Source organism: Grammomys surdaster, unplaced genomic scaffold, assembly GCF_004785775.1.
Source record: "Grammomys surdaster isolate TR1022 unplaced genomic scaffold, NIH_TR_1.0 126066, whole genome shotgun sequence".
Taxonomy (NCBI): domain Eukaryota; kingdom Metazoa; phylum Chordata; class Mammalia; order Rodentia; family Muridae; genus Grammomys; species Grammomys surdaster.
Window position 1 is genome coordinate 2,341,553 of NW_021620876.1, and position 24,936 is coordinate 2,366,488.

Consider the following 24,936-nt stretch of genomic DNA (forward strand, 5'->3'; position numbering starts at 1 on the left):
AGAAGCTTATAGTCATACAAACTGAACCAGAATATTTATTAAAATATTGGTTTTTGTGAGGAGATATCAAAATTCTGCCAATTTTTCGTTGTGAAGATGCAAAATCTGACCATCAGTTTAGGATAACAGTATTCACTAGTGGTGTAAGTGTAATTTAATGGGATTCTTACTTCAATTTCATGAACACCTTTGAAATAGTTACTTTTTAAAATTTACTTCATAAGTTATTAATTTATTAGTACTTTTTCATATAACTTGTACTAATTTCCTCCTAAATGTTTCCAGTGCGTGATCATGGATGTACTTCTGCAATTTTTAACAGTGAAACTGAGAAGTAGTTAAGCATTAAAAGGGGAAACAGTAAAGGCTAATAATTTATGAACACTACTGGACATATCTACATGTAGGGTCTCCAACATCAATATGAAAATGTATGCAAGGCATCGGGAACTGATTATCAGCTAGAAAGAGGAACTATACACAAAGCTGTGGTGACGTGAAGGGCAGAACATCAAAAATACAGGAGGAAGGAGCTAGAACTAATCCCATGCCCTTCTACACAACAGACTGAAACAACGCTTTACAAAAAGCTGAAAAAAATGATAAGCAGTCCTTCAAAAATATATAGAATTAACACACTATTTTTTTGTTTTACACTCAGGCATACATTTTAAAAGTCACCTTGGGCTACAATGTAACTGGCATTTGTAAAGTGCATTAAACAACAGTTTTCATCCCAGTTAAACAAAAAGAACTATGTTAACCCACCTAACGCCCCGATAGTAAGTACAGCACTAGACCAAACACGTGAATTCCCATAATGCATAATCTGATTGCTTTGTAGATTTGAGGCCCTAGGTGTGCACTATCCTTTAAATTTTCTCAGGAATGCATAAGAACCATGTTACTAGATTAAAGGGTTACAACTTGGCTTCTTCTCAGTTTAGCACTCATTCTGTGATCCAGAATGGGTGTGAGGTAAATCAGACCTAAAATACTGCTTCAGAGGCAGTCAGGGGAGGTGAAAGGCCAACTGCACGTTGTGCCAGTTCGTCTGAAATGCCCTAAGGTGTAGAAGAAGCTGATTTTTGCCAGCAAATCAAAATTTGCAAGTCGTGTTCAAAAGGCCTAGCTAAGTTTACAGAACGATAGCTCGTTAACAGACCCAGCAAGACGGTGCCCATTGGCTGCGAACAACTCTTCCTGATGTCACCCCAAGTCCCTTCCTCCCTCCAGCAACTCCGTATAGCTGTGCAGATTCATCATCAAAACGAATAGGTTGCAAGAAATGAGGGAAAGGTTATCATGAAAACATAAGCAAATATATAAACTAAAAGCATGCTGGAGAAGACAGCCATAGAGATGTTGAGTAGGTTGCCTAGGGTGACAATGATGTCATGAGCGCACAGAGAAGTCTGGAAACCTCAATCAGCTAGACTTCATTACCTCCTCGACCCCCTCCCCCTTTTTAAAGTCTCTCAGATAAGAACTGAAATTGTAAAACTTATTACATCTCTTTACCAATTCACGAGTTCAGCAGGTACCATCAACTTTGACACAGCTCTTTTCAAATCTCTCCCCACCCCCCAGCTCTATTTCCCCTTATATCAGAAGTTTAGGGTTAGAAAGTGACAGCCAAAGAATGACAGGACTAAGGCTTAAAAATTAAATATTTTGATTCCCAAATTACAGCAACATACTGCTAGTTTTAACAGGGCTCCATTAAAGAGCAAACTGCAAGATGGCTTGATCAAAACAGTCTCTCTGTTAAAACTGGAAGCGTGTCAAAATAACCATTTTAAATCCTCAACTTCTGCAACAGTTAAACCACAACAAAAAGAGTCATTGGAGGAAAACAGCTTTTTCATGGCCTTATTCTAAAACATTGACTCATTTTGTATTTAGTGACTGACTACCCACCAACAGGAAGGAAGTTAGTCTTTGATTAAGTTTTTCAAAATTGGAAATTGCCTGTTTGGGAAAAAACTGCTTCAAAGACATGTTTCTCAGATTGCCCTGTTTTGGTCTCATTAAAGCAACCATAAACATGTGTGAGACATGAGCCATGGCTCAGGAGAGGAGAAATTTGATCGACAGCAGCCGCATAAGATGTATCTGCTGTGGTTCACTGTGCTTCAAAATCTTCCCAGGAGCATGACCTGTGTTGACTGAATGTGCTCACCTGGTAAATTAGTATCTGTCTGCATCATCATGACATTAACAGCAAGACAGACGCAGAACCACTTATAATCAACAGGAACTTAAGTTACACACATGAAAGAAACGAAATACAAAACAAAGAAAAATTATCTATGCATTCAACATAAGAAGAATCTTTTAAATATAAATTACTATTTTAGACAAAACAGTTCTGAGTATTCCTGAGTCATTCAGTTGTAGAAGGCTGAGAGGGGAAGTGTGAGTCGGACAGAGACACGCCACCCCTGCTTCTACAGAGACCTCGGCTGTACCTGCCACGCAGTAAGGCATGAAGTGCACATCAGATGCCCGCAAGGCTCAATCTTGACGTCTTTGTCATTCTCTGCACAGATCTTGCAAAGCTGAAAAGTGGAGCCCATTTCACAATACAGTTCGTATTGTTCCTGGAACGCAGGGAAGAAGGGCTGATGGTTAATGGTTTTCTAGCATGAAGTATTCATATTAAATTCTCTAAAATATAATGACTTACAATAAGTATCCCACTCTTGAACTTGTCAGAATTCTGTTACCATTTAAGGACATATCTTAAATTGATATTCACAATTTGGTCTACAAAATCAATTTTTATAATGTCTGAGTTCTTGGCATCAATTTCATATGTAAGGTTTTTTTAATACTCTAGGTTATATAATGTTTTATGCTATTAACAGACAATACCTACAGTTTTAGGATGGTAATATAAATGACTTGGTCTTTTCTTTTTTTCTTGTTTCTTTTCTTTTTTTCTACACTGTCAAATTGAGCAAGTATTGTCTGGGTATTACATTTTATTTCTTAGGCATCTTTAGGAATCTGAGGACAGAGGACACGCTATGCTCGTTTCTCATGTGGGTGTGCTGCTGACTTACTGTAGTCTACAACTGCGAGCATAGCGTTCAGTCACCGTGAGTTTCTCATGTGGGTGTGCTGCTGACTTACTGTAGTCTACAACTGCGAGCATAGTGTTCAGTCACCGTGAGTTTCTCATGTGGGTGTGCTGCTGACTTACTGTAGTCTACAACTGCGAGCATAGCGTTCAGTCACCGTGAGTTTCTCATGTGGGTGTGCTGCTGACTTACTGTAGTCTACAACTGCAAGCATAGTGTTCAGTCACCGTGAGTTTCAGGTATTGCTCTCAAATTCACGAGTACGTTTCTAACTCTGAAGTATGTGAAAAGTAGCCATCTGAGCAACTAAACACTGGCTGAGTCGAGTTTAGAATGTTTGGCACACTCAACCTCAGTGAACAAACACTGAAAATTTCTGTGTGATAGAGAAAACACAGACTAGTAAATGTAAAAAATAAAATAAAGCACTTCCAAGATCTCTTTATGAGTCTGTCAAATGTAAATCATGTTTTAATGAAGTCAGTGCACACAAACAGCAATGCATGAGTAGAAGACATAAATCGCAATTCTTATTCTGTGATTACTAAAATATTGTAATGTTCTATTTGTGCATAGATATACACACATATAAATAAATGCATGCATAGATACATAGAAATCTCGTCCACTCTAATATTTGTCTGATATTTAGTAACTGTCCACTATTTTGCATGATATTTAGTAAACTAAATAAGGACAAGGAAATGAAAGAAAGTTAAAAAGAATTATTACCAAATAATCCACCAATTATGAATCGTTGAGCATCCTGTACTCGCACTGACACTTGCCCAAGTTGTTGGGCAGTTACAGCCTGCTCAAGTCACAAGCAGGGAATTTATGGCATTCTCAGGTTCCTTATGTGAAATCTAACAGATGGCACTATTCTGCAAGATTTATGTACGGTTTCATTGATTTCTTTCTGTAGCACTGGGGGTCAAACTAAAGAGCTCAGGCATGTCAGGAAGGTGTTTTGTCTACTGAAATCATGGCCAGCCAGTTTCATTTTTAGAAAGTGGATTCAGAAAGAGGAATAACGAATGACCTCTCATTAGTATCTCTTTATACATATTGGAACATATGCTATAAAATTCCTATACAATGCTAAGAATGACAATCATATGTGAAAATTTCAATGCCTTCCATTAACAAGACATAGACATGCTCAGTGTCTCTCATACTTCAGCATATCAAGACTGGACACTGAAACCAATAAACATTTTTCTACTACCTTCAACTTTTACTGTTCATCAATGTATGAACATTTTTAAAATGTGAAATACTGTAAAAGTAGACTTAGCAAAACCATGTGCAAGTCCCCCTTCATGCTCTCTTCAATTCCTCAAGAATTCTTATTCAACGTTTCTAGGTTGGCATCTCTGGGAATGCGCATTTATACATCCATATATGGCAGTTTGTATTTAAAAAGTGAACTTCTACAGTGTAACTTGTACAGCTGGTGTTATACACGTAAGTTCTGAATCAGCAGACATTTGTATAGGACAAGTTCCCACTGAGTACACATGCCTCCTGCTCTTCGGCTGTTCACCATACAACTACAGTGAGCAGCTTAGAGGATTCAACCCATTACTGAACACTTTAGTATTTTAATCTGTTGCTTTGTGGAAAAGGCTACAGAGAACACTGGTGCAGATCCTCTTCTGCACAGGAGAGAAACACATGGCATTTTCACTACCAAACACAACCAAAAGATGTTTTCATTTAGATTTTTGTCTTTACTGAGAATTATGTAAAGAGTTGACCATATTCTTACTCAGAGTCCTGATATTGGATTTATAAAATTGTAATTATTATATTCAATGTTCTTCCAGTATGCATTTGACTTTAAAAATCTTCACATAAAATTGATCATCTCTTATTCATTTTGATTTTTAATTCAGTTCTGTCCTTATAGCTATGCATTTACATACTGATGTGTCTTTCTCAAGGTATATGCCAATATTAAATTTGCAAGCATTGTCACTAACAAGAGATTTATCTAAAATAAATCATAAAATTTCTTTGTACTCTCAGAATTCCTGATGTTAAACACTGGGGCATGCTGTTGAACACAATGTAGGTAGAAGTTGAGATTTATTTCTGAGGAGGTATAGATATGTACTAATTATATTTCCAAAAATTATTCTTACCTGTGTAACTTTTATATGATCATGAGGTGTAGGTTCACATAATCCGGTTAAATCAGGGTTATAGCTTCGCCCATCAGGATAAAGATAACTGAATTTAAACAGAAAACTTATTATTTTAATATATGAAGCCTCAGTGCATTCAATCTAATCAGTCTTCTATATTTAAACTCACATTTTTATTTGTCCTTTTTTCCATAAATCAACACCATATTCTTGCACCGCTTTTTTTCAATCATAGGAAATTCATAATATAAACTAATCCACTATGTAATAATTTTCAATTAAAATAGGTTAGTAATAGCGTCCTTATAAAATTAGAAAGTTAATTTAATAGTGACTTATAGCATATTCCAAAACCACGTAAATCAACTCCTACTTGCAGGTTGTTATATACTTTTTTGGAAGCATCTAGACTACATCATATTTATGCCATGTTGAAAATCCCAAGGAGAGAGAACAGAATTAAGCCATAACTATGCCCGAAATAATGAAGCTCTCCCATGGTGTCCTTTCTCAGTCTCCCTGCCTTTCTCCCCTACTCTTTCCACTCCTGCTGATAGGCACACAGATTCACAATACCCAAATGTGCACCTTGTAATATATGCACATGCATGTCAGAAAAACTGGAAAGTGTGATAATTCCATATTTCACTGACTTCAATAAGGCCACAGACAGGTTTGCAGATCAAGGTTTTCTACTAAGAATCAAACTTGAGCTAAAGTTACAATAAGGAATCTACGTTCATAAGTATCGTGAAAACCAAATTTATTGTCATTAAATGTCATTTTTAATAAACCATGACTGTAATGTCATTGCTGGTATAACTAGTTCAGTAAAAGTGATTAGAACCTATGGCTAATCCTGTTGAACATATTGTAGAGCTTAATAAAGGTTAAAATAGGTGTAGCAGTGACTATTTTAACAAAGTGCAAAATTTTGTTGATGACATAAGAAAAACCTTCTTTAAATGAAATGTCTACAAACAGTATAGTAATCAATATTTGAAAATTCTGCTAGACTAAGAGAAAACTGTAGTTATAGGACAGAATATTATCATACAGTAAGACAGAACAGTGAGTTTTCTTTGACTTAGGAAGGAAAAACCTAGTACTCAGCACAAAAGGCAGCCTCAATTTAGCAGAAATGAATTACTCTGAAGTAGTAATAGTTTATACACATATTTTAAGAGTACTTTTATGTTTTAGCAATGCTTTTTGATGCTGGAATGTGTCTGTTCCATATAATTATGGTCATAAAATTGCAGCTTAGGCATGAGTAATAGACAGAAGGCACGTCTATTGCTATTGCTTCGTCTTAAGGTAAACCACAAACTAAGAGATCATTGGCCTTACAATCTGCTCTATGCCCAGGCAGTCTCTAGATTTCAAATTAGCAAGTTGAAAGAATTGCTCATACTTACAAGCCTTCCCTGCTACCATCAATCAGGGCTTGGAACAGGGGCTTGTTGTGAGGTATGGTCTGTAGGATATTGCCGTCCCCAGTCACATAGCCAATGGCCCATTGTCCCAGCCGAGTGCAGCTTAACCGAAAAATGTAGCTACAAAACAAGATAAGAAGATGTTTGTTCAAACTCAAAGAGGCATGCCAACCACTAAACAATGTGTTAATATTTTGTCTTCTTGAGCAGAATGATTTACAATTCCTGATAGAAAATTCTATCCTTTCTCACAATTTAACACTACTGTACCTCACTGTTATCAATCTGTGTGAGAAACACTGATAATAATTCTTGTTCATTTAAGTATCTCCAGAGTTCTATTTAAAATAAATGAGGCTGGAAACTACCAAGAGATTTATTACCGCCACCGCAGAGATGTGTGCAGATGTGGCTGCTACGATACAGCCGTGATATATATCATCTTTGGAGAAGGATAAAATGAAGCAAATAGCTAAATAATTAATTTATCCACCACGGAAACTGAAACAGGAATTCAATATATTACTTTACCATTTAGGCATTAAAATTTGGTCACAGACTTGTTTAATGTTTTCTTGCAAGCATGATTCATCTTTAAACAAATCTCAAAAGAGCCAAACTATATCAATTACAGAGCACATATGATAAATTCGTAGCTTCTACCCAACCTGCCATTCAAATATTTTCCAGCCAACGTAATTCAAATACCATTTATTCAAATGAGTGGTAAATCTCTTAATTTCCAATAAAAGGTGATACTGGCGTGACTTTAAATCATCATCATTTATTTATTTCAGTACATTATCCTGCTTTATAGGACTGTATACAACTCAATCTCGCAATCAAGATATTAGTATCTGGACTGTACAATCTGTCCATCAATCAGACCAAAAGTAAGTTACATTAAGCCCTACTGGCTATATTTAAGTTGTTAAATGAATACGTAAATCAAGGGGAAAGCAAGAAAAGCTTCTCATATTTTAGTTATTGATAAATAGAGTACACTAAAAAAAACTTCATACACTGCTATAGCTTATCATACAGGATGGTTTCTCATTATATTTAATAACCTCGTATGGTAAAGAGTACAATCACATTTCAGTTAATAAGAAAATCAGGCTTTGAATAAAAAAGGAGTTTGTTGAAAGAGTTGTCAGAAGGGGATTTTCAAATTACTATAAACTGATTCCCCTAAGTGACCCTGATGATAAAGTATTGACCTACAAATTACTGATATTATTAATCAGAAACAGAAAAATATTTTCATTTAAATCAGACAAATGCTATATTATGAAAATTGTTCTCAGATAATATAGAGTAATTAATTATAATATGGAAGATCACTTGTCACATTAAGAAATGCAAGGGGCTGGAGAAATAGCCCAGCAGTTAAGGACATTTGCTATTCTTGCAGAGGACCTAGGCGTGGTTCTCAGCAACCCCCTGTAAATCCAGTCCTTTCTGACCTCTAGGATTACATGTTAAGCATGCACATGGTGTTCATAAATAACATTCAGTAAATAAATCTTTCCAATAAAAAAAAATCTTACCAAAGTACACATAATACTTTAAACTAAAGAATAAAATGTAAAAATCTCAGAGATTGTGGATACTATGTATTTTAGAAAATACGTAGAATGTGACGCCAAAATAAAGCATGCAACTACAAAATTCATTGGTTAATACTTTAAAAGTAATTGCCTATTTATACATCTTGCATATTTGTGAAACTGTCAGGTTTTAGTAAACATCTTGTTTCTGCATTGTTTCATGATGGTGTTTCTAAATTCAGTCATTAGGAAGGAGTTCAAGCCCTCCATACAATGTGTGCTGTTAGTAACACTTTGTGAGAGCCATGGATGGCAATTAGGAACAATTTATTCCTCTTAGCTAAGCTTCTGCTCGGTTCCATTTGCTCAACAATGTTTAAATCATTTGCTCTGTCCCTCCTGTGGGTAGCTGGTCCCACCTTCCTTAGGAAGAAGTAAACTCACACTTTCAGCTGTAGTAGCTTGTTCTTCAAAATGGTATGATTAACATAATCAGATAGATCTGCTTCATTAGGTGGCTCATGTTTGAAAATCACATTTAAGCGATTAATTTCTTAGATTCCCAGTTCTTTGCAGGGGTGCTGGATCTCAAATGCAGGACCTTCTGCATGCTCAGTAAACATTCTTTTGGGGCAGGAAGCTAATGATTTATCATATATATAAATATATATATATATATATATATTATTTATATGTGTATCTATCTATCTATCTATCTATCTATCTATCTATCTATCTATCTATCTATGTAAATATGGCAGATAAAGCACTACTGAAGGAACTCCAATATCCTTGGAATGGAATTAAATGTTTTATTTTCTGTGAAGCCAGAGAACAAAGGGTATTTTACAAAGCAAGTGATTATCTGTTCATAAGGAGGTTTTCTATGTATCTTAGATAGTAAAAGCACACTTCACATACTGTAACTTGTCATCAAGTATTGGATTCATGGGGTAGACTTTGAGTGAAGCAAAAGGATTCATCTAAACTTTGGAAAATATGAAAACTAACTGACCACTGCTCTGGGTCAGAAGGGTCACATCTGCAGGTTTTACAGAGACGGCTTCAATGAGACTCTGGTTTTTTTGTACCACTAGCTTCTTTGAATATGTCATATTAAATCTTCAAAAGCATGTGCATTTTCATTATCAGAGAAGGAACTAAAACTCTTGGCTTTGACTTACGAAGACTGTATTAAAAGCCACAGTCAATTATACTAAGTCAAATAAAGATGACTAGCAGAAAACGGAGACTTAAAAAAGAAAATATTTTCTCATACAAATGGAACAGTCTAATTGTACAGTGACCAACTCTAAAACGTAAAGCCTTCCAGCGCAGGTCAGTGATGCCGCTGATACTGTCCCCAGGACAATGCCTCCTGTGGCTTAGATATCACTGTCTGTGTGCCTAACAAATATTTAGGTGCCACATGTGGGAGCATCCTCTGAGCTGAGAAAAATAGATTTTCCAGTCTCTTATTTGCCACAGTGAGGGGTAATTTCTTGGACAATGCCAACAGAACTGACCTTTGACACTCAGTTGAGTCATTTGGAAAGCAAAACATAATAGTTTGAAGGCGTAAAGAAGTGGGTCATGGTAAACTGACAAGGGCACAGGACTGATTTGGAATATAACTGTAAATTCATATATTTTATGTACTTATGTGCATGTACTATTCTGTTTAATCATTGATACTACCTGAAACAATTCAACACTGTGGTAAAATAATGCACTCAAATGTAAACTGCTTAATTTTGTCTTAAGCACAATATTCAAGTGTTAATTATACACACATAAGTTTAAACAGGAACACTATGTACATAGCACAAGTACTATGAAAACACCCCAGAATGATTTGAGAAAGAGAACTGAGGATTGCAGAATCTTTAAACTTATTAACATCACTTTAAACTTAATGCCAACATCAGAAGTCAATGCATCAATTTAAGGACTCAATTTAAATGCACCCTTTCAGTCTTCTGCTTCCCCATAGTACCTTGCTGTTGGAGGCTATGGTCAATTTTCATAGCCATGAACGGCAGGGAGTTTTCTCCTTAAGCAGATCGGCCAGTATTAGTGCTTGGCTCTTACCTTCCAGGTTTGGTGCTGTATTTCTGTAGCCGAGCTTTAACTTCATCATATGTGAGAAATGCCATGTACCCCGGGTGTGTCACAGCTAAGAAGTTCCAATTCCGTAGAATAGAGCCCCAGGGCTAAACACATAAATAAACGGAAAGTAATTACCCAGAGAACACATGCCAATGGCACTGTTTCACATGCTTAGGGAGAGAAAGGCTCCTTGATATTTTTAAGCAAGCATGAGCAACCTTTGTAAACAATGACAAACACGCAAAAGCTTTTGGTTTTTACACAAACATGTTTAAGTAGAAAATATGTTTCTTAGGAATAGAATAGGGAGGGCAAAAGGAAATTCCTGTGTTCCTCACACAGTAGACTCCCAATAGAGAATTTATGATCATTACAAAATGAAATATTGACCAAATGGCCTTCAGGTTGGATCCTCGGTTGTCTTTCTACATGTCAGCAGCGCTTTCTACATTCACTTCAGCATTTTTTTTTTGGTGTAGCCCCAATGCCCTTTCTACCAGTCACAAATACAAAACCCTCCCCTACCTTACAATCTTTGAATTTTCTTTATCTCAATCAATCACCTGACTACCCACCATTCTTCAAGGAGGCCCTGTCAGAACCTCCTACCTAAAGCTATCTTTCGCCAGTCCTCATCTCTCCCATCTGTTCTGTCCAGTTTCTCCCTCAGATGCCTCATCTAACAAGAAGCCACATTACAAAAGCTAAGTGTTCGGGAAAAGGTTACACAATAACCACAAGCCATGTAAGGCCAAGGAGCATTCCTGTGCTGCTCAGGCCTGGATCCCAGTCACTCAAACAGCATCAGAAGCATAGTAATCAGGTTACTATGGCTGCCCCTAGACAGGCTTGCTTTAGAGGGGAGATTCCTTCTGAGATAACAGGTTTCAGACCTCACACTTGCTTTCTCCTAGCTCAGTTATGGACCTGGGGAAGGTTTGAAAGTAAGCTCGGTGTGAAGAAAACTTTTCACAGAAACATGTGTTTCCTATCAATCTCTCTTAATCTAATTAGTTGTCTCTCCAGGTACCATGGCAAGAGACAAAAGGCAGCCAGTAACAGGCAACCTTGCTGCAGGGTGTAGATGAATCATCCCTGCAATACTTTCAAGGCTGAAACTACATTTATCCCAAAGCATTGGCAGCATACTCCATCTGTTCTGCCAGACTCTTCACTGAAATCTTCTATGGTAAAAAAAAAATAAAAAGAGGAGGTGTCTCATGTCACCAACTTCAAGCTGCTGAAACAGGCACCCAGCCTTGATTACATTAGGCAAGTTCGGGCTTTCATTTGTTTTGAAACTTGTTCGTGTTTCTGGCATTTAAGGCAGAATTCTTCAAGGCCTTGTCCCTTACAATGAGGATAACAAGAAAGAAGAATTTAGTAATAAAGAGTTGTGTAGTCGTTTTGACTTAGCAAGAATGCCCTTTAGGGAATTTCCCCATCACACTGACACATCTAATTGGGTTAGAAAGGAGCTCCGAGAACACCAGCAGCATAGACACTGGCCCTGAACTTAAAAACTACAGCATGCTTTTAATTTTCTTCTTATGGCTTGACTGAAATTGCATAAAACTGTTCTTGGGAAAATATCAGCACATGTCAAAAAGGCAACTGAAGAATGAGTGGCAAGCCAGACACTTCAGTTTTCATGTAATTGTTTTGCTCCACCATCTAAGGAGGACCAGGCTAGAGGGAATAGCAAACAAATACCATAGCTCCTTACATTAATACCTGCGTACATTCTTGAAATTATAAATCATTTTAATCTGAAAATTTAAAGAGAATCAATTAACAGATCAAAATACAACTAAAAAAAAAAAAAATGAAACTGAAGGCTAGGCCATCCCCAGAGATATTAAGCCAGAGAGAAGCTTCTTAGTGCAGAAATATTTATGTAAGAGGATGAGTCTATAGTGTTGTGAAGGCAACCAATTCACACAGTCGGAGGTCATCCCCCAGCCACCAGTTTAAAGAAGGAGAAATAAATGCTTCACAGAAAAATAATATTTTAATTATTTTATAACTCACTTGTCTGGGATTTAAGAAAACCATTATTCCTCACAAAATTATCGGATGCTGTTAACAAACAACAGAATGTAGTGAGGTATATTCAAGAGACACACTGTCTTATGCTAGAAGAGGGGTCTCAATCAGTCTAGTCAGGCACTCCCTGGAAAGCTGGATATCACTGATGGCTTCCCTCCTCTCGGATGTTTCTCTATTCTATTACTGCTTGATGTTCCACTTTGACTAGAACGTTCTCTAAAATCTTTCTTCCTTATTCTACACCCACCACACACACTAACATAGTTATTTCTCAATGGCCCCAGGTTCTCTATCTGTAGGGGAAATTCGAGGAGATATCAACTTGCAGCTTTGGGGAAGGGGGAGGGGAAAAGATCCAGGGATTCACTGCATGACTATAGTATCTTCCTATCACAGCTCTTCTTGGTGACCTGAAGAGGAAAAAAAAAGGAGGGAAAGGTGGGGGGAGAGAAGAGGAGTGAGAAGGACCACTCAACTCTGCCACTTCCTTCTCAGGTTCGAAGCATTTGCTTGAGTTCCCTGTGGACAGAAGGATGAGGATGGGAGGAAGCAAAGGCATCTTGGTCCTGTATTTCCTGTACCGTTCCCGCTTCATCTCTTGGCTGTTCTACACTGCTTTCTCAACAGCCGTGCTATTCTCTCTATTTCAGACCCCAAACCCCAGGAGTATCTCATACAGTTTCAGATGATATGGAAAACACTAAACCCCCAATAATACAGTAGGACAGTAAGAATTACTAATGAACCACCATTATCAAGTTACAACAAACACATGTTTGCTTATGTACTTATAGCACTTAAAAAAACAACTTACGTGCTTCGAAAGGCTGTATAAATACAAGGTTTTAGGAATAGTGAATTCAAAAATATTAATACTCATTTTAACTGTATGTAAAACTAAAGGTCAGTAAAAGTTAAAATATCAGAGAACCAATTTCTTATTTAAAGCCACATGTATTGATGATTATGGTTGAAGTATTTAGACGGTGAGTACATTCAGAGGGAATGAAGAATGTCAGAAATCAGAGGACTTCGTGAGTCACTGGTACAGTGAACTGTTCCCAAATGATTGCCAATAATCTGCCCAGGTGAAAGGTTATCACAGCTGCTACCTTATCTATACTTTCTCTTTCTTTTTCACACCTCAGTGAATATACACAAGATAAGCAAACGTTAGAACATTAAGGCTACTTGGCCATTTTTAAGTGACACTACATATAAGGTAATGTATGCACAGTCAAGTAGTATAAGTGAGCATTTAACTAAAGTGAAGCTGCCTATACATGGTCATGTGTAAAGGAGGCATTAGAGCACTTGACATACACACTAAAACATCATCTGCAGGCTCTCTCTCTCTCTCTCTCTCTCTCTCTCACACACACACACACACACACACACACACACACACACAAGCACACTCAAGCACACACACAGAGGTGCACACACACAGAGAAAAGCACACAGAGGCAAACACAGAGGCACACACACACACTAAATGACTACAAGAATGAACAAAAGCAGACACTACAGAGAAGTTAGCATTGGCAGTGAAAATTACATAAGCTTTCTTCATCACAAGTTGAAAAATCAAAACTCTGATCATTTGATTTTTATTAAAAATAAAGCCTTTGTTCTGCAAATTGATCAGAAATCTTTAAGACAGGAGCTTTAAGTTGTAAATGATTAGTATTGAGTAACATAAGGTTTTTCTAAAGGGCCTACCTACTACTATCTCTTGAAATTACAGGCTATGATTTTATTATAAAAATCATTTAAACATAGGTTCACAACATATATACATCAAAGACACCATTAAGCCACTAGAAACTTAAACACATACTATGTACAGTATTTAAACTAATTTCTTATTTCACATACAATGTAGAGTCATGGATTCTAAATTGTGATAAAGTAAAATCTACCCTAATTGTGTTGTTAGCGGGAGTCTGTCTCTTCTTACTGAGCTATGTCAAGTTGATACCATATAGTGTTTTCTGGTTACACAAATCACTCCAGCAGGCTTTTCAGCCAGAGCTAAAGTAACGAATCCATACTATGTGAAACCAGAAGCCATTCTCATAGTCTAACATTTTACTTAATTATATTACAGTCAGAATATATCATACTGCTGTTTAAATAATATTTTAGCATACAAACAAACTTGGTTTCTAGTCAATTTTACCACATTTACTATAATTATCATAACTACAATTGTAAGCATTTTATAAGGATGATTTCATTTTGTAAGTGCTTGAGTTCAACCCCATAGATAATACACAAATACACTTTGTTTTGAAGTTTTTGAAAACACAAACTTCAATTCATTCAATTTAGAGACTTTAATTTTGATATATATAAGAAATAAGAAGAGAAAAGAAGACTGTTTCAGTACTATGCCACTTGCTTTAGAATATCATGTAAAAATAATTATGAATATTAAAAACACAAAAACAGTTATTGAAAAAAGCAAAAGAAAACCAAACTGAATAAATTTTATAAATTAATACTGACATAAAGTTTAATATAATATACAGGAACAGAAAAATATATTGATGAAGAATATCTATTGGTATGGAAAAATATCTGTTACAACTGATTGGAAGAGAAAAGCTGTTTGTAAAGTGCTGTAAAACCATAAGTATATTAGATTATAAGATATATGAATAGAATAATGGCCTATTTACTGTTTATCCTCTGATCCAAAAATGCCACAGCCAATGAGATGTTGGGATACAACTGTGGCAGACACTCACCTATAAAAGTTTCAAGCTAGCAGCCATTGGGCTTAAAGGTTAACAAAGTGAAAAAACAGGGAATTAAAAACAATCCCTCCCATGAGTCAATAATGCAAACAAGCAATCTACCAGAATCACATGACCTGAAATACAATGCTTGTACAAGAAGACTCACTCCAAACTTGGAATGACCAAGTGCTTACTTAGTGTGAATAAAACGGCTGGCTACCAGGACTGAGGTTATTGTCCATACCTTTGTGTACATTGTGTGTATACAACAGAAAAGAAATATATACAAAGCTCTGGAGGGAGGGAACAAAGGAGAGTATAGATAGATTAAATATGTGTATACCTTACCTGAAATAGCCTGGTAAAAATATCAAATTCAAACACTGAGATGTAATCATTACAAGTTAAATCAATGGTTGACTTCAGAGCCATTGCTTCCAGGCCAGAGCTGATCTGATGGACCTCATGCAGGCACTGTCTGAAGACTTTCCACGGTACAATAGTTCTGTGCAAGGGAAAAGGATGAGTCAGTGAATCAGTGACAGTGAAGACAGAGCTTCACGACAGCACAAGTAAGCCACAACACTATTAGCATCATATTTGTATTGGAAGAGTTGAAAATACGGTTCATGATTCAGGCTCCATGGAATATGCTCACTTGATTATTGTGTATTTGCTAAGAATACTAGTATTTCTTTCAGTTCATGGATATCAAGGTCACAGATATCTCAAAACACATCAAACAGAAGGCATTAGGGTCAAAGTGTTAGCTACCCTGAACTTTTTATTTGTATGCTGAAGACAGATTAATCATAAATCACCTACAACCTCCCAGATACTTTTTGCATGGGTTAAAAATACATGCTCTCATAGGAATGCAACTAGAATGTGTCGTTCATAAATGCAGCCATCCTGTAGGAATTTGTCTATTCACTACCCAATCAATATATCTTATTATATATCATAAAGCAGCAGTTTAAATAAGCCATGAATGGACATGCTTCAGAACTTCTGAGGCGCAGTGAACAGATTCAGAGAAACGTGTGTCTCTCATTCCTTGAACTCAGCAATTCCCAACCCTTGCCCACCCTCCTTTTCCACCATGAAAATCTGTAACATCCATCATTTGTTTCTTAGCAACCTTTCCTCCTTTCACAATGCCAACTTCCTACTCATGAATAGATGGAAGGAAGAAACTATTCATACTTTAAACATTTATATTTCAGTCTTCAAAACAGGACACAAGAGCTATATGCATGTGTGAGAAAGATAGCATATGTTTAAATCTTGGGTTTTTCTTTATCATTGTCTCTAGAGAAACTAAGCAGAAATGAGCTAAAATTTCCTCTCTCAATCTCCATTTTGTCACTAAAGATCAAGTTATAATTTGAATATTCTGAATTATTATCATTATCTACAGCAATCAAACATTAGCATAGACTAAGTCACAGTTTAAAGGGCTTATTGTCACAGAGAATTTGGAACCTAAATTAATCTGTGGCCTGAGGAGGGGCCAGAGAATGAACAATTTAAATGAGTTTCAAAATGGTGCTGATTCTGCTGGTCTCTCAGAGCCACTGATGAGCCACAGCTACCAACTGGGAATGCTGCTGTAGGCACTTAACTGTGGCAAGGCCTAACACCACCTCTGGCTTTGAAGGACATGCACTTTGGCTGTAGGATTGATAACACTCAATAACCCAGATGTGGAAAATAGAAAACCATGCTGATGGAATACTCAACACGAACCAGAGGGAATACAGGGAAGTGTGTGTGAAGTAGCCTGAAAAAAATTAAAACAGCTTAGGTGTGATGCACCATTAAAGAAGAAAGTTAAGATGCTTAATACCTCAAAAGACTTTAATCTATGTATGAAAAAAACAGGAAACCACAGAGAACTGAAGGGAGGCACCACATCAGACGCCATTTAGGAGAAACACACGTCAGACTCTGATTAAGGTTTATAAAAGGTAGTGTCATAAAAGCACAAGAAAAGTTTTTAGTAATATTAGGAAGCTATTGATTTCTAGAGACGTGTAGATATGCAGTTAGGCCATCTGCACTGCATGACCAAGAAAGCCCTGCCTAAGAAGAACAGATTCCTTTCCCAAATTTAAGTTTCCAATACTCTGCTGACACAGAAAACTAAAGTCATAACATGCAGAAGGGAAAATGTTGATCCAAGAACTACTAATTTCAGAGTGACATAGACACAACTTTTTCCTAGAAAACCACAGTATTATTTTATTTAAAAAGCATACACTGTAAAAAAAAAAAAAACTAGCCAAATGGAAAAGTTCACTCTGTTGAGTGTGTCAAGTATAAAGTTGAAACAACATGGTTGTGATAAACATTTTAATGTTACCCTAAAATTATCATATCCAATATTTAAAACCCATGCAGATTATAACCTACTTTGAATATCCCATGACTTTCCAGAGGAAAACATATATTTCAGCCACTTCTAAAATTTTGCTCTACCATACAACTGCAGAGCAATAATTTCCAACATAAAAAGACACATTTCCACACTAGCTGTGTAATGAGATTTGCTCATAGTACATTTGTGATAAACCCAAGCCCCAAGTACATATTCATTAGAACCTTAATTAAAGCTGAAAAAGAAGGCCGGGAAACCAGAGCACTGTTTGGCTGGCTTATTACACCGGTTCATTACTGTATCATTCCTCCACTTTGGTGGACTCAGCAGAGACCAAGTGTAGGAGGTGGTAGGAGCCATGGCTAGCTTCCTGAGGAAAGGACAGAAGAAACGTGCAAAACTATCTTTAAAAGAAGGGAACAATAGTGTTTTCAAACTCTTGCATCTTAGGTCTACTTCACAAAGATGAACATCAATTGCCATAAGATGAAGTCAGAGTGAAAATCTACTGCTGCCAAAATGTTTCCCTGATATCTGTGAACTTGTGTGTCTTGTCGGTGACCGAAGGCAAAGAGGAAGAAGAGAAGCACAGGCAGAGAGAAGCACAAAGGGGCCAACTTGAGCTTTGGTATCTCACAACACCAGAAAAATTACTTTGTTCTATTTGTCTCTTGTCATTATAAATCACATTAGCTCCAGGTAGAATACCATCAAAGTATACCGGGAAATTATTTTCATTTTTATTACATGTATCTAATTTCTGTGCATACGCATGCAAGTGTGTGCACCTGGAAGGCAGGGAGATGTCTGAGGACAAATTGCCATAGTTGATTCGCTCGTTCCATAATGTTGGTCATGGAGATTAAGCTTGTCTGCAGGGTCATCGTACGAGACCAAAGACAAAAAAATGTTCAATATACAATGCATGTTACACAGACCAGGGGGTATCCAGACAATTGCTTCAATAGTATGGTCTCAGTTTTAAATCTCATTAAGGATGAGAGCCGTAATTTCTTCACAGCTTACCAGTGCTCACCTACAATACAAAAATCTTAAGGACTTACAAAAAAGGTAAAGTTGTTTCATATAATGTCCAAAGAGAAAACATCATGGTAAAAAAAAAAAAAAGACTATGCTATCATTCTGTTAGCAGGTGCCGTATCTTAATCCTTCTTGGAAAAAAATATCCTCTGAGAAATAAGAAAAGGACACCAATCAGATGCCAGAAAACAAAACAAAAAAGGGGTCACTGGGTAAGTAATCAAGAGACGCTTCATCATCTAGGTTGTCACCTATGTGAAAGAGGAAGCATGTATCGGTCTCATGTGGAAGCCTTGCAATTTTAAGGGAAAGGAATGAATACAGGGTTAGGAAATTGTACAGGGAAAACAAAAGGAAGAAAAAGCATTTCCTGACACTTGTAGTTCACAGGTGGCTATGGGCTTTATGTGCAACAGTTAGGGGGAAAAACACATACTGAAGGTGTGACTATGAGCAATAAGAGTGGCGTCTGGAAACAGGAACTTGCACACACTTGTGGTAAGAAGAGAATGTACACAGCATTTCTAGAGGCCAAACTGGTAACGGGATTCATAGCCCATGCACCAGGAGAGTCTAGCATTGGTCGAAAAAGTATGACTGTGTAAAGATGCCCCTACCTGCCTCTTTATAGCAGTGCTGTGTGTAATACCCCCCAACCAAAATCAAATAAATTCATCTTTAATGACTGAATGTAAGACTATATTACAGCAACTGGAATTGCTCAGAACAATATGCAGCATGTAAAAGTGTTCATAGCACATTATTAAATAAACTAGTTTTTGTTTAATTACTACCATTAAGGGTCCAATGTTTAACATCTTTATAATATCTATAAAGATCATCAGAAACTGGACCTAGATTATAAAACTATAAACTTCTGAATGACACAATGTAACCTGAAGCTACGAGAGTGGGGAGCTACCAGAAGATGAACAAGGTCAGCACACATGCAGAGTCAGAAATAGAAAAGTCCTAAAGAGATATAACCTTCTGGAAGGCTGACAGGCTCAGTATTAGAAGCTTGTCACTTCTCCTTAAATTGATCTATAGATTTAATATAACCTCAGTCAAAACCCCCAGGAGGCATTGCTGCAATAGAAACAGATTCTAAACCTCACGGCAAAACACCAATAACCAAGATTAAATAAAAACTCTTCAGAAGAACAGGAGCAAGCATACATCCTTCCGATTAACCAACACTGTGGCGATGAGACATGGATAGACAGAGGTGGAAACACTGCCATTTCAGAAGCAAAAATACTCAAACACAGCCCTTGCTACACGCCAGCAACTAGAGGTACATCTTAAACCTAAGTGTAACACAAGATTTTCTTAGAAGAGACACAGGAAGATATCTGCACACATTTGGAATAGGCATACAACTTAAACAGAACCCACAGCATTCAAAGTATAAAGTACATGATGAGTTGCAGGGGGTGGGGATCTGTTCATGAGAGGATACTATAAATACAATTACTAAGATGCTGAACAGACATCCAATGATAGGCTCAACTTCACTGGTCATCAGAGAAAAGGAAATGTGAATCTGATGAAATTCACTCTCCCCCAAAACATGAAAAAGATGAGTGATATTACAAGTGTGGAAGAGGTGTAGAGCAAGGCATGCATGCCTGGAAGTGACCACTGGTACTTCAGGAACCACTGCAGAGCCTGCGAAGGATGAAGGTCTTTGAACACTTTGCATGTATCCTTTGAAAAGGTATATAAAGCAGTCCACTATTGACAGTCATTCAAATGCCACAAAGAGTAGAATGAATATCTACACAGTGGGGAAAGAGAAAAGAATTAAACACTGCTGCAAGCAGAAATAGGAGGCTTCCATGGGCATAACAAACGGAGGAGCAATATCAGTAAAAAGAAATACATCACTCGTTGTTTAACTCTTAATGATGCCACAGATGTGAGACTTCTGTGGGCAGGTGGTAACTACTCGGGTCTTGCTGTAGGTGTGGGCTCTCAGAGGAGGGGCCACTAAAATTCTGATACTTTATTCAGAATGTATTGATATCTGTACGTCCTCATCTTGGAAATCCATTACCTAACGCCATCTATGCTTCTATCCATGATCATTAAGCTTGAATTGTATGTTGAACTCTTAAAATATTACATTAAAATCACTACTGAATATCAAAAAAAGAATTTGGGACGGGATGGAAGGGGAACTGGCGGTAGCCACTAGAAAGTCCCAGATGCCGGGAAAGCAAGAGGCTCCCAGGGCCTAATGGAGATGACTTTAGCTGAAATAACCCAAAAAAGAGGAGATAGATAGAACCTGAAGAGACCACCTCCAGTAGATACGCCCAGCTCCCAGTTGAGGGATGGGGCCACCCAATCATCTCAAAATTTTTAACCCAGAAATGTTCCTGTCCAAAGGAAAGACAGGGACAAAAAATGGAACAGAGACTGAAGGAAACGCCAACCAGAGAATGTCCCACCTAGGAATCCATCCTATCTGCAGATACCAAATCCCAACACTTCCCAACATGAAGCTCTTGTTGACAGGAGCCTATCAGGTATGGCTGTTCCTTGAGAGGCTGTACTAACACCTGACCAATACAGATGCAAAAACTCACAGCCAACCATTGGACTGAGCTTGGGCATCGCAATGGAAGAGCTAGAGGAAGGACTGAAGAAACTGAAGTGGACTGCAACCCCAGAGGAAGAACAATGTTAACTAACCAAACCACCCAGAGCTCCCAGAGACTAAACCACCAACCAAAGAGTATACATGGAGTAATCCACGGTTCCAGATATATATGTAACAAAGGATGGCCTTATCTGACATCAATGGGAGGGGAGGCCCTTGGTCCTGTGGAGGTTTGATGCCCCAGTCTAGGGGGATGCTAGAAGAGTGAGGCGAGAGTAGGTGAGTGGGTGGAGGAGCACCCTCATAGAGGCAAAGGGGAGGGGGAGAGGGAGGATGGAATGGGAGGGGTGTGGAGTGGTACCCAGGAAGGGGGATATAATTTGTTATGAAAAGGAATAAAATGCTTAATAAAAAAATCAAGCAAATCAACACTTTTGTTGTTTATTAGTTTTGTTGTGATGGTGACAGTTGATAAAAATTGATTCTAGTTCATTCATGTGCAATGTCATCTCGGCTTTGAAGAGAAAATCTGTCCTACATGTATTAACCTTTTTATTTTAAATTTTGTGTCGAATTTTTCAGCATGTTCACCTAACCATACAGATATTCTGTATCAGTACCTCCAAACTGAAGGCTAGCTTTGCTCAGCAATGTAATAGGGTGTTCAGAAGAGGCTGGAGATCTGATTTTCTTTTTTCATTATGGATGCAGACCATTAGAACTCTGATTCCTAAGTCTGTTGACGTTTTTGTAAATAGTTATTACTTAAATCCAATCTTTCTTGTAATGACTGCATTTCTAGGAGGATATGAAAATAGATTCTTATCAGGCTACCATTGCTCTGCTGCTCCATCACTGAGGGAAAAACAATTGTTTTCCAGCAGAGCACAAGGAGCAGAGGCGACTCACTCGGCTCACCCAGACGCGGAAGCACTACTCATAATTCACAGGGAACAACCATGGTTCCCAGAGATGTTCAGAATTCGATCTAACCACTTCTCAACTTCCACAGACAAACTCAGAAAGCATTTGTGATACACATTTTTCCTATTCAAAGAAGCCTATGCCACTTTGCTATAGCATTATAAGGATTTCTCTATGGATTAGACAATTATCTCATTTCCTGTCTGAGATCTACATACAGAATCTTATGTTTGCAGAAATAAATAAGGAAATGTTTTCGCTAGGTTGTCAATGATTTTCACAATAACACTGTTCTTTATTCTGTGGAGGACCTTTCCTCTCTTAAGAAGACATCTTTCTATGACCTACTGGACACTTTTTACTCTCTCTGAATGCACATGCCCTGTTCCTTTCTGCCACAAACGGCTTGCTGAGCTCCGTATCTGCACTGTCATCTTCCTTGGCCCCTAAGGTAGAAGGCATGGTGCATTGTGTACAGTTCTCTGCTCCTGGCAGATACTGAGATTTCCAGCTTGCCTGCTCTGTTTTTCTCTCAAGCTCTAAGAAAATGATCATCATACTTCCATGTCCAGTTTTTTAGCCGTTTTTTTTTTTTATTAAACTGGAGAATAAGAACTCACTAAAGGGAATCCCCAATCACCATCGTCACGCTTATGTTTATTCTTTGACTTTGGAAATAGAGTTTATTGGTAGAAAGGAATAAGCAGGGAAGCTGTAAATACATCACATGTAAAATTGCATTAAAATTCCTGTTGTAGTTTTTCCATTTCATAGTCATAGAACAGCAGACTCGGGTATAAACATTATTTATTCACATTTTCCTAAAGTACAGCTGGTCTTCATTGTATTTCCCCAGAAAGTTCCTTAGCATTTGGAAGGTGCCAGGGATGCAACTGTTGATGTTTAAAGCAAGCTGTCTTTGATCAGCTACAATCAGATTAAGTAAAATTTAAATACTGTACACATTAAAAGTAGGAAATCAGGCCACAGAAGTTTGAGTAATGTTTCAAAATGATCTTCTTTTCAAAAATAAGAGCTCATTGTTACAAACATACACACACAAACATGCGCATGCGTGCACGTGCGCGCATGCACACACACACACACACACACACACACACACACTACCAGTAATAAAAACAAAGTTCCTCTTAAATCTCTTAATACTGGCCAATTAAGTCAGGTAGCAATGAGTGAAGCTCGTCGGAAGTCTAAGTATAAAAACAAAGGAAATAAGCATCCAGCAATATTCTAAGCCCCTGACTGGAGAAACTGCACACATTTAAGTATACCAAACAGTCCTTCTACAATCAGAAACTACTGAGCTCTCTTCTCTCCCTCCCTGTCTACCAGCCACGGCCCTTGACATGCTGTGCTATATCCTCAGCACTGTGTTAACTCTGTATTTTCAGAGGTCTCATTAAGTTGCCAAGGCTGGACATGAATTGTCTGTGTAGCCCAGGCACACCTTCAGTTTGTAATCCTCCTGCCTCACTCTCTCCAGTAGATGGGATTTCAGGCCTGAGGCACAGGCCATGCTTAATATTTTGCAGAAATGCTATTTTATTACTGAAGTGTAAGGGCAGAACTAGAACTAAGCAGAGAAAACCATTACTGTTCTTCACAGTGATCATCAACATTCAAAACACAAAATGAATATTCAGCAGTCAGTAATGAATATTTAGCAGTCAGTAATCCATTTCTATATGTTGACTGTAGAAAAAAGAAAAAAGAATTACTTTGCTATTAAGTTAATTAGTTTTCCTACCAGCAGAAAGTGATTCTAGGGTGCTGCAGAGGCTGGCATACATACCCCAGCTTCCAAGTTTCTAGAAAATTAGTTTTCAGTTTCATGGATTCTGGGTTAGCAAAAAATATGTGTTTTATTCACACCAAGACTGTGATGGGAGCATCACCCATCTCTTCCCTGTGTTCCCTGAGCCTTTATTCTCTCTTTGAAGATACCCAGTGGTACCCACGTACACGGTATGATTGTTAGTGATGTAGAACGTGGAACTTAAGGAACCCAGATCTTTTCCAATGGGCAATTAACAAACCTATCTAATCATCTGGGGGATACTGCCTGGGCAGGACAATGAACCTACCCTGCCTTTTTCTCTCTCCAGTCCTGCAACCAGGGTGGAGTCATCGAGGACAGAGGGGGAATGGTGCAAAGGTTCTCAGGGCTTAATAAACAGGTTTTCTTGGAAAAATTTAATATGAAGTCTCTTTTTAAGTATGTTGTAATTTATTCCAAATGTTTTTAAGTATGTTTAATATTATAATGAGGTTATTAATTATTATAGAAAACCCTTTAAAAATATTAGCATTCAAGTATTGTTAAAATTAACGATTTAAAAAGTTAAAACATACAGGAATTTCTGAGAATAAAGATGCACAAATTTTAAACATTTTCATTAATGAATTAACTCCAAACTAATTAGCTGGCGAAAATTACGGAAAAGAAAATTATGGAGTTTGGGGTTTTGTAGGAAGGAGTGGCTTTAGTTATTTAAATTTTTTTAAAAGTAAAATATAATTACATAATTTCTCATTCTCTTTTGGCTTTTTGTTTTAAACTAGTTACACAAGGATTTTTGTAAACTATAGTTCAGAAACAGTTTAGAGATACAATTTTGAGTTTAAGCGATTAGCTTAATATTAAGAACTCATTCAGAAAACATTAATGACCTCAAGAAAGTCATTACTGTAGTTTTCTCATTGAGCAGTGCATACACAGAGAGAGGGGAAGATGAAGGGGGATACCGGAGGCAGGGAGAGAGGGAGGGAAGCTGGGACTCAGAGTGGGGGAGGGGAGGAGGAGGCAGGGAGAGAGGGAGGGAAGCTGGGACTCAGAGT

The 24,936-nt window shown here is 37.5% G+C and overlaps 1 protein-coding gene across 2 annotated transcripts in view; it reads right to left on the minus strand.

The window, feature by feature from the left end:
* Nucleotides 1-24,936, minus strand: part of Cblb (Cbl proto-oncogene B) — a 167,880-nt gene that overhangs the window by 61,480 nt on the left and 81,464 nt on the right. For both annotated transcript variants that reach the window (XM_028755607.1, XM_028755606.1), the window contains exons 5-9: nt 15,473-15,629; nt 10,314-10,435; nt 6,655-6,792; nt 5,234-5,321; nt 2,472-2,603 (exon numbers count right to left, since the gene is read on the minus strand). In XM_028755607.1, the coding sequence (XP_028611440.1) occupies nt 2,472-2,603; nt 5,234-5,321; nt 6,655-6,792; nt 10,314-10,435; nt 15,473-15,629 (637 nt within the window). The remainder of the gene's footprint in view (nt 1-2,471; nt 2,604-5,233; nt 5,322-6,654; nt 6,793-10,313; nt 10,436-15,472; nt 15,630-24,936) is intronic.